A 14,796-nucleotide genomic window follows, 5' to 3' on the forward strand; every position below is an offset into this window, starting at 1 on the left:
GGTCCGCGCCGCATCCTGGCATTTCCAGACCCCAGCCCCTAAGGGGAAAAAGAGACATCAGCGTTAATGAGCGAATGAAAAGACATTACCAAAAAACGCTCATTAAAGACTTACCTGATTTCTACAAGGATTTCACCTCTCATCTCGGGTCGGTGCCTGTTCCCCGGCATTCCGTACCCCGGCCCCTATGGGGAAAGAGACACTAGCATTAGTACATTAATGCATGGACACAAGGGGAACCTCTTATCAAAAAACTTACCTGGAAGCCAAGCAAGTTTGGTTCTCACCAATCCGAAAATCCAGTGAAGTAACTGGATACCAACGCGCCCCTGCATCAGAAGCAGGATGGAGAGCTCGTCCTTCCAGACCCTAAGGTGAGACGCTACGAGGAATCACAGAAGGGTTTCGAGGAGGGTGAGAGGGGAAAGTGGGAGGCTGATTGCATTACCCCGCAGACAGTTAATCCCCTATTTTCGCCTACAGAAGGATACTTCTGCGAGCCAGACAAGCCAGATTTGGGGGCCCGGTCCAGTCCGTCTTCCGAAACCTGCGCATCACCTTTGAAGAGGTCACAGCAGCGCGAACCAGGCCAGCGCCTCCGTGGGAGTCAGGTGAGCGTTACGTCCATCCTCTGAGTGCAAATGGAGTGCCAGCTGGGGGTGCCATAGATACCTCTCCTCCTACTCTTTCTATGCCAGAGGGGTGGCTGTCCTGATAGCCCTGGGAGTCAGGTTTCACCTGATATCAGTGGCAAGAGACCATGAGGGGAGGGCTCTCCTGGTGCACAGGGTTCTCAAGGGAGTTACAGTGGCTTTGGTGAACTCCTATGGACCTAATGTGGACAACCCTAATGCGTTCGATTGGCTCATGGTACAACTCGCGGGCTGTCAGGGCACTGTTTGGAGGGGGTGACCTGAATACAGTGTTGGATCCCAAACTAGATAGATACTGGGTGAACCAGGGTGGCGCGACTATAGCGAGCCTACAGGTCAGAGAAATTTGCACAGCCTATAACCTTATTGACGCATGGAGACACCAACACTGGTAGGTCCGGGACTATACATATCACTCCTGGGTTCATGGATCAAGCTCTAGAGTGGACTACCTGTTGGTGTCCCGTGAAGGGGGCTCCAATGAGATGACTGTCATATATTCTCACGCACTTTGATGGACAACTCCCCTGTGCTTCTGGAATGTAGACTGGGGGGTCAGGCCGGGGAGGCCACTCCTGGAGATTTACGATGGGCGCACTACAGGACCCAGTTTTCCTGCGGGAACTGCAGGAAGAGATCCAGGCTTATCTTCAGAGTAACAAGGGCTCCATCTCCACTGTGGGATTACTCTGGGAGAGCTTAAGTGCTATGTTAGAGTGGAATGCATGTCTAAGGAGAAGGGGATTCTCCGAGATATCAGGCAGGAACTCACAGCTGGGGAATCTCAGGTAAAGAGCCTCAGGGAAAGAATCTCAGGTAAAGAGCCTCAGGGAATACGCAGCAAGAGCGGACTCTCAGACGCTGGCGCGGCTATGCAAGGAACTAGATAGGTTCAGAGTCAATGCAGACGGGGAGATTCGATTTCTAGCCCACGGCCATCAGGTGCACTTTTTGCCCAGTTGATAGCGGCTGATATGCGACCCCTACAGGTGGATTGTGTCAGGGTGGTCCGGCATACTCCGTGGAAGGAATTGTGGCAGTATTTCAGACCTTTTACAGACAATTATACGGATCCCAGTACTCAGGGGACCTGGAGGCCCTGCATGACTATCTAGAAATGGTAGAGCTCTACTGGGTGGAGGCATCCTCCGAGATCTCCCTGGAAGAAATACTAGCTCCCAGAGTCTAAGTCTCTATGGCCTGCCGGTTTACCGGGAGAGTTCTATAAAACCTATGCTCCTATTCTGGCCCTGCTGCTCCTCAACACTGCTTGAGGCAAACATAGTGCTGATCCACAAACAGGGTAAACCACCTGAAGACTGTGCCTTGTACCAGACAATTTCTTTAATAAACGTTGATAATAAGATATTTGCTACGGTCCTTGCGAAGAGGTTGCTTCCTCTGATGCCCAGCCTGGAGCTGGCTGACCAGGCTGGTTTTATTTCCGGGTGGAACACCTCTTTCGGCCTTCGCCATTGCTTTGGGGTTGTTGAGGCACTTGATTCCTTGTCCCAGGTGATCGCTGTGTTTTTGGATGCTGAGAAGGCCTTTGATAGCCCTTCTTACTCGTGGTACTCCAGAAGATGGGACTCAGCCCCTACTTTATCAGATTGTTTTCTCTACTCTATGCTGACTCATCAGCGAGAATTGTGGTGGGCTGCACGAGATCCGCTGGCATTGGGATGGGAAGAGGGACTTGTCAGAGGTGCTCTCTTTCTCTACTTCTATTTGCCCTTTTAATGGAGCCACTGGCGGCAATCTTGAAGGATCAGCATATTCAGAGGGGATTGTGTCTAGGTCGGCACAGACTAATAATATCGCTGTACATGGAGGATGTGGCCCTCTTTATTGATAACCCAATCGATAACCTATGCCTGGTGATGAGAGAAGTGCTGAGGTTTGGTTTTTTTTTAGGTTTGAGAATCAACAATAGCAAGTCAGTGGTGTTCCCCTTCCCAGAGGAGACCAGGGCCTTCACAGATGAGTTCATCCTCAGGTGGGAGTCCGCTGGAGTCCGGTATCTGGGGGTGTTGGTGTCCCGCAACCGAGACAATCTCTACCGAGACAATTATGGGAGGGTCATTGGGAATCTCCAAGAGACAGTGGCGAGATGGCAGCGACTCCTGCTCACTCTAATAGGACGGGTCTCTTTGGTCAAAATGATTATTTTTCCTAAATTCCTTTATCTCTTCACTAACATCCCCTTACTGTTATCGGGTGCCTTTTTCCAGGGGTTGCGGGGGCTTATTCTTGATCTGCTGTGGGCCGTGAAAGCAGCTAGAGTAGCGTACATGACACTGATACACCCAATGATGAGGGGGGGGACTGGCGCTGCCCGACCTAGAACGATATTACTGGGCTATGCAGGCACAGTTTCTCGGCCATTGGTACACTACACAATTTGTGAGACCGCATGTGCAGGTGGAAAGAGCTCTGGCGTCTCCCTCTCTCCTGCATGCGGTGGTCATCGGGCAATCTAGGACGTCGCCTAAAACACGAAATATCGTTGGAATGCAATTTGGAAGAGGATGGCAGAGAAGGCAGGCATCTCCACTCTGTATTCGTGCCTTATACCGGCACAGCACATCCCCGGGCTGCCAATGACAAGCGAAAGGGGTTTATCTACAGTGGGTAAGCAAACTGAGAGTTGAGACCCTCAGCAATCTTTTCATAGCGGGGGTGTTCCTTACGGTCCAGCAGGTGAGAGAGGGGGTAGCTCGGCGCTTGAGGTCTTTTTGTATTTCCGACTGCGGCTTGCGCTTAAAGACCTCCTTCCCACTTTCCCGGTGCAGCCTCCACCGTGGCCACTATTGCACCGGGTGATCCAGTCGCAGGGGGAGGGCCGCTTGGTTTCGCAAATCTATCGCAGACTGGTGGCTGACGTGCTGTGGGAGGGAGAGGCCCCGCGGAGGAGGTTGCCCTGGGGGCCACCATCAGAGACGAGGACTGGCCTTATTTGCTGGCGCAAACCCAGAAGGTATCTCTAAACTCTAAATATAAGCTAATTCATTTTAAATTTTTACACCAAACTTATCACTCCCATGCTAGGCTTCACAAATACTTCCTCACTACCCCAGCCTCCTGCGCTAGGTGTGCATTCACTCTGGCAGAATTTCTCCATTTGGCATGGGAGTGCCGATGGATCTCTAGTTTCTGGGTGGAGGTGTTAGCAATAATCTCATTGATAATTGGGGAACCGCTAGAGCCTGATCCTATTGTTGCCTTGTTGGGATGTCCAAGGGCCCTGCAGCCCACGCTGAGACTATTGGCTGGACTTCTGCTTGTAGTGGCGCACTGGAGAGTGGCTATGGCTTGGGGTTGCTCACCCTGCCCTCAGGGTTGGCTTCAGGATGTTGCCTATTGCTATGACACTGAGACTGCCTTTATCCGGACCTTGCCCCTACATGCATGTCCCCCAGAGATTTGGGGCCCATATAGCCAATATCTGATTACAATTGCAGACTGATAATGGTGTATGATCCAGTGACAATGTTGATATTCATTCTCTGCGATTGTGCTTTCTGCTTTCTGTTTGGAATTTCTGTGAAGCGTGTGGCAGCGGGAGGAAATCAGACTTCTTGTATGTTATTTATTGTTGAGAAAACGCACAAATAAAGTATTACAAAAATGTTTGGTTTTTTTGTTACACTGTAAGCCCTTTAAGTGGTTGTGGTAATCCTATAGCCCATCAAATAATATTTCAATCCTTGGACTGCTCAATTAGTCTATTGTAGAGTAATTTGTCTGTCTTAAAAACAGATTCAAATTAATGTACAACATGGATTATCCATGGCCTGTTCTCTAGTGGGAAAACACTGCTCCTAAGCCAACTAATTACGCATCAGTTTACAAGAGGAAGAAATTGGAGAAATCACGTCTAATCAGTTCATAGAGTAGTCTTTAAGGCTTAGATGGCTTTTCTTTGCTTTGAATACCAGGACAGTTTCGGATGTTGGTCCTATTTTAATTGATCAGAGAAAGTGCCTGCAATAGTGAAAAACGGGGATAATACTTGATAACCCAAGGCATGCTATCAGTTTATTTTTCCGCGAACCCACTGCCTAGGTTTGGGGTTGAACAAGATCATTCCCCACAAAAACAAATGTATTCAACTGTGGATTGATTGAAATGACACTTAGTGGAAATAGCCATTAGCCCAGCTTTCCATAGTGCCTGACCAGCCCCAGAGCAGTGATGTATTTGGTCGTCCTTGCTCTTGCTATGAATTATGATGGCATCAATAATCAGTGTTGGTCCATGTGAATTCCTGGAATAGCTACAATGTGGAGTCCATAAAATGTTACGGGGGTGGAGGCAAATGTTAGTCTGGAAATTGAATTGAATTAAAAAATATGATTTCTCTTTGTCCTCATTCGCAAGGGTAAACTGCCAATACCTCTTTGTAAGTTCTACAGTGTAGGTTCTGCCTTTTTTTATGAATTACTCTGCCAGGGGTCTGGGTTAGGCATTGAACTGTGAGAGCTCATTGACCTTTCGTACATCAATAACAAATGGATAACTCCCGTCAGATTTCTCTACTAACACAATAGGGGAAGACTCACTTAGATGATTTTAGTTTTCAAGCTAGAAAAATTGGGACAGCACTTGCTCTTGGATTTCAGCTATCCCAATCTGTCCTAACATTGGATGTGAAAGAGTCATTTCTAATACTGTGTATTGGAATGGATTCAGCCACATGAGTTGAGATTGGGTCACTCCAAGCCCTTAAGCATTCTTCTCTTTTTGATGTAATAGAACCTCTCTCCTGTCTCTCTACAAAATATAGACCCTGCTGTTCTTCCCACGTTGGCTTCAGGGGTAACTTATTAAAAAAACACTTTGAGAGCAGAATTGTTTCTTTGAGCATCCTGAGGGTTTAAAGACTCTTGAAGAACCTCAGCCATCTTAGAGGAGGGTTCGATATGTTGATCTGAGTATGTGGATACAAATCTCTGTTCCCCTCTTAAAAAGGGTGATACATCGGCTACCTCTAGTAGATCATAGATATATATGAGTTCACAATTGAGTTGGGCTATGAATTCCCCTCTTTGAGCTGGATAGTAATGGATCATATGAATGACTAGTGGGGTCATAGCCTTATCCCTGGTCCTAAATTGTGATATTCGTCTAACCCCAATCGGATGCAATCTGTCCAGATGTAGCCCAGGTAACAATGCCATTTCTTTCTTTTTTTTTATTAGTGTTTGGTTTTTTACACCCTTTCGCATACATTCCATATACAAAAAATTCGAATATTCAGTACATTTCCTAGCTAATGCAATTCGATAAAAAGAATGATCCATTTATATTAAATCACCCTAGGGTTCACTATTCATTTCCACTGTAGCATCGAGAATAGAGATCATCAAGTTCGTTAAATACGTTCCTATAAATTGAACATGGAATACAGTTTTCCTTTTTCCGCCACAGATGAGGAAGGGAAAGGAGAGAAAGAGGAGTAACATTGGACCTGATTAAAAGTGAAGGTACATGGGACTATATCGTTCCAAAATGCCATCATAGTGAAGATCATATTGCTATCTTCACCCCAACAATAGCAGGTTCCACCATTCTTCCGCCTCCAAGGTCGTCGGTACACATATCATACTGTCCCTGTGTTTATCTCTAGTAGCAGTCAGTATGGCACATTCAATCACCAAGTGCGTCAATTGAATCTGGCTCCTCGCAAAATCTACAGGTCACAGATTGCACATTCAGCTGCCTTTGCTGGGCTAAGACTTCCCTCGTAGGGAGGACGTTTAGTCTTAGCCGCATAAAGAAATCTCTGTACCTCAGACAGGGGACTTTTATTAGATAACCAGGTAGCTGGTTTATTGCTCTCTTTCATGCAAACAGTTTATTAATAGTTTATACATGGATCTCGTTTCCTGTGTTTCTATCCAACAGTTTGTCAGTATTTTCCCTTTGACCAGGAGGGGATTGTTCTTTAAAGACTGTTGAAAAACCAAGGGAATGTACCCACCTGTTGCATTTAAGTGTTTCCAAAGATCCAGGAGACTAGTATGGCTCCCAATCTGCTTCATTCTTAGAATATCTATAGGAGGGAGGTAGTCATCCATTACAGTTTTTCGGTATAAATCCAGCGATTTCCATAGAACCTTGGAGTGGAGTGACTGCAAAGCCAGTTCTCCAAGGCCAGTTTGTATCTAATCATGGCCACTGGGAAAGAAGGAGGCAAATGCAGTACCTTGTGCCAAAAAATGGCTTTCAAAATATTCCAGATTTCCCAAGATAAGTTAAGCGCGGTTTCCACTCGATATGTTAAAATTAGAGTCACCTTCTGCTTATAGAAGATGACCACCGGAATCGGTGAGAATAGTCTGTATTTTTGATGTAGTATCGATTCTTGTCGAGCCCACCTCTACACCCTTGTTCTCAGACTTGCTTCCCATTCATGTTCTCTGATGTTCAAATTCATGGTGACTCCTAAATATTTTATTGAATGGACTTCCTACAATTTCCTGGTCCCCAAGAATAACTTGAACTTCCCTTTGTGTTTCCCCTGTTGCTCACAAAATGTCATTATTTGGGTCTTTTTAACATTCATTCTTTTAATCTTTTTCTTGGATGTAAAGTTTTAGGCCTTTCACTCTCCTCTGGAGGCCCATTCAGGTCTTGTCAAGGAGGACGAGATCGCCGGCATACATGACCCAAGGAAGAGGTTGAGTATTCAGAATTGGGGGATAAACAATTACTTCCCTTTGACCATGGACGTCATTTAGGGGTTGCCAGGGCTCGCACTTGCGACCTCTAAGGTCTCCCTTACTACCTCTGTGGTGTCCCTTGCTATCCCTAAAAAAAGAATACCAAAATTACTATTTTTTTAACAAATTGAAGCTCCTGGGCTGTGGCCAATGCCATGTGGTTCTTTGTTTCTAGAGTGGTTGGATTTCTTGTTCAGGCTTCTTTAAAAAAACAGGGGATTCCACAAGTTTAACACTTTGAGCAGTGACCCTAAATAAGAAAAAATAGGAATAACAAATAATTTGTCTTTCTGGAATTCTATACTACAATTGCTAGACTCATTAAAGGTCTATTTCAGGCAGAGTTCAGGGGGTGAGTCACTGATTTATTCTGTTCTTAAACATCTCAAATTCAAAATGCAGACAAAATCCTCCAAAAAGTTTTAGAGTAGAATAAGCATCCATTTTGGACTATGTATTTTGCTTTTTGCAAGTTGCAGTTACATTTTTTTTGCCGATACATATGGTGATCCATTCTTGTATGAAATGTTTATCACGTTACAGGGATATTTTAACCATATTGTTCATAGTGTATTTAGGAACAATGCTATGTGATGCCACTTCCTGTTTTGTCAAGTGGTAAAAGGTTGTGTTCCATCGCTTCCCGTGATGTGACTTCGGGGTGGGGTCAAATGGCATCACTTTTTGTGATGTCAGCAGAGGTCAAGGGTCATGTGATGTCACTTCCGCTACCACTGGCATTTCTTTGTGAAAGGACTTCTTTGCCTTTGACTTTCCCCAAGATCGCACATATAAAGATTAAAAAGTATTGGGGCCAATGGAGAAAACATGGGGCGAACCTGTGCAGGGATTGACATCTTAGATCAAGTCCCAGAACAGAAGACTATGTTGATGGAACAAGAGAGAGAATACAAAAAAGGACTAAAGGACTTGACTGATTTGAATGGTCAATGTGAGAGAAAATTCACAATTCTGATGTTTTAATGTGTAAAAAAGAGTTTGTAATGAACTAAAGAAAAACACGATAAAAAGTATAAAAAGAAATTGTGGACCATCTAAATAAGAGGGATTGCATGCTTTACCAAACATATAAGAACGTATTTCTATTGCTTTTTATATTAAATACGATCTTTAGGACACGTGGAGACAAGTCTTCGGTTTAGAAGGGAAACAGCAGCTTGCCTCAGTTAGGCACACCTGTCCCTCTACCAGATAATTCGACCAAAAATGTGTGCTGCCCAGTCAGTCAGTCAGTCGTGAGCATGACACACAACCCTTTTGAATGGTTTTTGTTTGTAATGGAGTGGCCGGGGTTAGGAGTCAGGTTAACAAAAATATTTTAGAGCAATATGTTGTCTTTATTCGAGCACGTCAAATGAACAGTAAAGACCTCATCAACTCATTGGAATAACGTGTTCTCTTTACTTGTCTTAACTAATTGCAGGAAAACACCTTTCAAGTGGTTTTAATTTCGGATGGCGTCCTTTCCTTTGTTTTGATGAATTATGAGAGAATCCAGTGGGTCACTCCTTATTTACAGGTATGTATATGTGGGCAGTGCAATCTTATAAAACATACCAGTGTTTAGAATCAGGTCGACAGAGACAGTGCATTCGGTCGGTCCGTGCTCTTTCTCCCTTCCTGTGTCATTTTCTTCATTTCCCATAACTTAGTGCAAAAAAAGGTGTTAAACCAGACGGTTCCAGGTGAGCACATTTCTCGTAGCATGATTTGGGAAACGTGTAAATGCTTCCTGCAAAATTTGCTGGAGGCATTTACAGTGGGTTCCTATAAAATATGCCGGATTTTAGCATTGGCTTAATATAGGCGGATTTCATAGGAATCCATTCTTTTTACGTTAGCATTAAAATGTCAATTTGGCCTAAAACCAGGTGGTTTTTTGGAGGCGGTGCAGGAATGAAAGGCAGAAAGGCGGCATCTGTTCCGTACTAAAATCTCCAGGAGCAGTAAAGAAGGGTGTTAAAACAGGCGTACCATTTCACGTCTGGCTTTACCACCTTTTATAATGCTCCAGGGCCCTTCCAAATGAATCAGGGATAGGTTGCGGGGGAGGGGGGTTAGAAGGGCTTATCCAGACATGACCTTGATTACCCAATTAATATGAACACATTCTATGTGGGGGATTGAGGAAGGGGTTTGGCAGCCAGCAAGGGCAGTGGTTGCGGCAGGCAAGAGACATGAGATTGTGGGACACACTGGCTGTGGTGCACATGGTAGGCATGAGGAGGAGGGGGACATTAATGTAAAGAAAGATAGGTGGGGTTTGCGAATCTGCGGCAAGAAACAGGAACTAACCAAACACGAGAAATAAGCATTGCCAAAGCCAATAATGTTGGCGTAAGCAGCAGTTTATTGCATGTATATAGTTGAGCCTTCCTTACACAGTTATTACTTCAAGGTTCCAAACATGTCTCCAAGTTAGTGTTTGAAGATATATACTATTGATAATAGACAAAATAAAAACTAATAACTGCTCTTCACGATGACGGTGGGAGGATTTCCACTGTCGGTTGGCTTTCACAATACATCTTTTAATGTCGGCGTGAAAAAAAAATCTAATCTGGTGTTTGCAAAAGTGCTTTCATGGCTTCAGTACACAGAAAAAACACACTTGTACTAAAAATGTTAAGCAAAAACAGAGTATGATTGTTGTTTTGTGCCAATCGAGATCATGACGTTTTGCCTAGAGCTGCTGGACTGAAGTGAGACTTCTGGCTGCTACGTGTTACTATTGAGAGAGAGAGAGAGAGAGAGAGAGAGCGAGAGAGAGAGAAAAAGAGAGAGAGACAAAAGGAGGGTGTGTTCTACGGAGAAGGGCCGTGTGTGTGTGATACGTGGGAGAAAGAGGGCGGGAAAGAGCGGGCCTGACTGTATGACATTGGGCCATTAGGCATGGAGCAATCAACAGATCCAGGAACGTGTCATCAAAATAAAAGAAGTCCACTTGACAGGACAGATTGGCATTGCTGCAGGGGGGGGGGGGACCTCCCCGGGGTATTTTGGGCGCTGCACAGGCCAACGAGCTGGCCCGCAAGGGTATTTAAGGGGGTAGGAAAGGTTCTGGAGCAGGCAACTGTTAGGTCGAGGGGCTGCTGGAGAGATGCTCATCTGCTACAAGTGTGTAATATATGATTAAACACAGTAAACAAGGTCAACATTTATTTGGGTTCTAGTGAAATAATTAAAAGCTCTGAAAGTCTGTCTTGTGAAGGCTGCATGTGAGAGCTAGAGGGCGAGGGGCAAGGGGGCATACAAGACAGAGTACGGGTGTGGAAGAAGCGCAAGGGACACAGGATGCAAGTGCGTGATAGAGGGTGAGTGGGGAGGGCAAGGTCTGTCCAAGAGATAAAGGTTGCGAGAGGGAAGATGGTGCAGGCATGTGGATTGCTGAGAAGATGAAAAACAAGTCCAGTGCGTGTTACACCTAAGGGCGGTTTGAGAGATAAGAGGGTGCAGGAGACGGAGAGAGAGGGAGAGAAAGAGATAGCTACAAACAGCTATGTCTGAGAGTGAAAGAAAGGGGCGAAAGAAGGTGCAAGTATGCAGGAGGGAGAAGGAGGATGAGTGGGGTACAGAGGGATAATGTGTGGTACAGGGAGTGTGTGTGGACAGGGAGTGTGTGTGGGACAGAAGGGGTGATGGAAGGGAAAGGGCAGGTGATGGCATCAAGAGACAGCCTTCTCGGGTCCCCAACACCTTCCCGGCAACCAGCTTACCTTTGTGCATGGTCCATGCGGGTTCTGGCCTCTCCTGGCATCACTCAACAGCTGTGGGTTCCCTGTAGCTTCTGTGCACTTCTGCAAAACTGCGGCAGCTCTGCAGTCTCTGACTTGTCCTTGGTTGTGCAGCTTTACTGTTTCGCACCTCCCATGCTTCAGGAACGCCTAGAGCTTCCGTTCTCCAGCTTGCCGGCGCTGTCCCTTTCCCTTGGACTGGCTTCAGACTTCTCGGCTCCTTCTGTGCCCAGTCTGCACCTTCTTCTGCCGCTGCACCGCCTTCACACTCACTGTTTCTCCAGAGAGGGCTCGACTCTTTGGTGAGTCCTTTGAGTTTTTTTAACTTGCCTTCATAAAAACAAATAGAACGTATAAATGCACATTTTCTTGCAGGCTCTTCATGTTCTCCTCGTCCCAGTTCCCCCTAGGGAAGTCTTCTTACAGTCATCCCTAATCTTCCCCATCCCAGTTACCCTTTGATTCTCAATGCTACAGATACAAATGGAAGTGTGGGCTAGAAAAGGTTCAGTGAAGGCATAGGAGGATGGCTAGTTGGTGGGTGGAGGTGATGGAGGGTTGACATAACGTGTTCCGCTTGGATAGTCGTCCTTGTCCCTCGAGGAGAAGTCTCTCCCCATAAGATCCTCCCAATGAGTACCACCCCCAGGGGAACTATCAGGTAGTGGCCTCACCTCCCTGGCCTCATGATACGAGGCTCCCCCTTGGGGAGAGGTGACAACATTCAAGGATTTGCACAGTGCCCCCATGTCACATGATCTTGTTCAGGGTCCATGCACAAAGATGCATACTGTCAGTGGTGGTGCACCAGACCCAACTCTTTGTAGGGGCCGCACCAGCAAAATGGACATGCCGCTGCCCACAGTCACTAGTGCCATTGACAAAAATGGGGGCAGTCTAGATAAGTGCAACGTGTTTGGCCACATGGTGCCCAATGTCACTGCTGTGCTGCACCCCAGCTCTGGGACAGACAAGGACCCTCCTTCTCACCCACCTGAAGTCGGCAGTGCGGGTGGCTGCAAGGTCGCTAGCCTTTGAGGACACGTGCACCTAGCACATCCTGCTGTGCCACCAGGGCACATGGTTCCTCATTGCTGTCTTCCCCATTGAACACGCCCACTTGCTGCTTTCTTTGTGCCCTCACTTCACCTGCTTTTCACAGCCCTTCACTCTGCCAAAGGCCCCAGGCTCTTCTCCTGTGATGGCTTTCCCCAGTGACAGGGGAAAATAATCTGCCACCCACAACTTTTTTGTATGTGTGGTGGGGGTTGAGGTCACTGCTGCTACTTTCCAACATGGCATCAACAGCACCTACATTGCCACCTCTTGTTGTACCTGCCCCTCCTCCCTCCACTCTGGAAGGCCCACCACCTCCTGTGGCACCTAAGGAGACTGGGCCTTCCCTTCAACCTCCTTCTGACAGTATACCTCCGTCGTAAGCAACACACTCACCTGCTGTGTGGAAACAACATCCTCCTGTTTGCAGCCCTCCCAGTCAGAAACCAAACAAGTACCTCCTCCAGGTCACTTCTTGTGACCACCTTCTCATCACACATAGCAGGCATGTCCACCTTCTAATGTAGTTACTCAGTCGAGGTGTCCACATGAGGCCCTCTCTCTCTTGCCTCTCTTCTTGTCTCGCTCGGTAACGCCTCTGATGGAATCACCTCCTCTCCCACCCCTGAGGCCTTTCCCAGTACGTCTGCCTCCCTTACTGACTTAGAGGAGGAGCACACATGCCAAAGTTATGTGACCACAAATCTCTAGGAATGTTAAAGTTTCAAAAATAGTAAGTAGCATAATGATGACATCACAGGAATTGATGTCACAGCAATTTTACCCAATGAAATGACAAAGAAATACATCCGGGGTTAAACTGCCACCGATTATCGCCAGATGGCCAGGTATCAGGGAGCTGAAACAGGAAATACCCACTGAAAAGCTATAAATCCTTCTATGTCAGCAAGTGCCTGCTATGGAGGAACCCATGTTAAATGGCAATTAGGTGATAACACTTCTGTATACCCCAAGGTAAGACACAGCCAGAAGGGTTCCCGCAAATGCAGCTTGTAAGGCAAGCCCCAGAACAAAAGTGATATAGAGAGAAATATAGGGCCATGTTATAAGACTGCTAACTGGCAAAATGGGGCAGTTGTTGGGGGCCTCCATAAGGCTAATAGCCCCTTTCAACTAAAAAGGTTGAAATGCCCTGAATGACATGAATATCCGAAGCATCTCAATATAGTGAACAAACCATTCTAAATGTTGACTGGATTGCAGAGATATTTGATTTTGTGGATACAACTCGAATAAAAAGACTTGAATACATAAGGATAGGCCTTGGACTTCCTGAATGTCTTGTTACAATTTGACCCACTGATGTCCTTGAGAGGACTACATGGAATACTCTTAGTGACATTAAGGGGTGTGAAAAGAGGTTCACTGAGTCCATCCTCTCTTATATATGGTCAGTGCAGAGAGGAGAAGGAGAGATGGGCTGAGTTAATGCAACCTTAAAGGTAAACAACACTTCAAGACGTTGGTCACTGCCATTAGTGAACCAATTTTCTGTAAATTCCAGGAAATTACGGGCTAGCTCAGCATGCAATTTTATTGGAAAGCTTGGTGTTCATGGAGTCGAGTGGGATGTGTAAGGAAGGCATGGTACCAAACAGTAAGACAGACACAAGTGATCACAGTTCAAGGGTGTTTATTGAACTTCAATGGGGTTTCAAAAACGCCTATCTAATCCTAACTCTAAAGATGGGAACAAGCTACGACCATCAAATAATAATAACGCAGTCCTAGTAGAGTCTTGTCAAAATAAAAGGGCCTTTACTAATAAACCTATTGCCAATCATCACCTCTAAGTACAAACAGTGTGCAAAACAATGCTATGTAAAAGAAAAGTTTTCAAGAAATGATATGTCAGGATATCCGACCTGTTAGCTACCCTTCCCACATTTTCAACACGGGACAAGTTGGCACACTCAATCTTAGCACATTCTCTAGGTTCTTTAGCACGAGGCTGCAGTTAAAAATCTCAGCATCAGGGCCTTCTATGCTAAAGTCTCTTTGCCATTCAAAGTCTCTTATTTCAAAGGGCCTGATGCGGCAAACACATATTAAAATTCCTTTCTTCTGAGGATTTGACATGCAACCCACTTTAACACAATGTCCTCAGGACTTCCACATATCCAATTTCTCGGGTGGTTCACTGTTCACCCTGGGTCCCCCTATGCCGGGCTCAGACCCACTTTAACACAAACCTTCAATTAGTCTCCCTCCGCCGGGCACTGACCAGTTTATCTACTTTAACACAAACATTCTTTACTGTATCAACATCGAAGACTTTTGACTGTGCGCTGGACTTTGCTTGACCTGTTGCAGGACATCTTAGATTCACAATTCTTTACAACTCTTTCACTTTTGCCACTACTCAGCTGAATACCTTGAAGAGACCTTTGATTGAGCACACACGTTGTGCCGGACCACTCTGTCAAAGGTATTGTATCTTGGTTTCAAATCACTCATCAACAGTTCAACTTTACTTGCATTTTTATCACATTCATTTCAAACAATGTTCGTTCCAGCTTGCAAGCTTAGCTTGAACACAGATCAGTCTTGTATCAGTCTCCTCGACTCACCGGCTGTGTTGATTCC

General features: G+C 45.8%; 1 protein-coding gene across 3 annotated transcripts in view; it reads left to right on the forward strand.

Annotated features, from left to right (window-relative positions):
- The window catches only part of LOC138582145 (alpha-tectorin-like), a 402,447-nt gene that overhangs the window by 197,078 nt on the left and 190,573 nt on the right, over positions 1-14,796 (forward strand). For all 3 annotated transcript variants that reach the window (XM_069653169.1, XM_069653171.1, XM_069653170.1), the window contains exon 6: positions 8,823-8,918. In XM_069653169.1, coding sequence (XP_069509270.1) covers positions 8,823-8,918 — 96 coding nt within the window. The remainder of the gene's footprint in view (positions 1-8,822; positions 8,919-14,796) is intronic.

This window comes from Ambystoma mexicanum, chromosome 3q (assembly GCF_040938575.1).
Source record: "Ambystoma mexicanum isolate Mex_15411 chromosome 3q, UKY_AmexF1_1, whole genome shotgun sequence".
NCBI lineage: Eukaryota > Metazoa > Chordata > Amphibia > Caudata > Ambystomatidae > Ambystoma > Ambystoma mexicanum.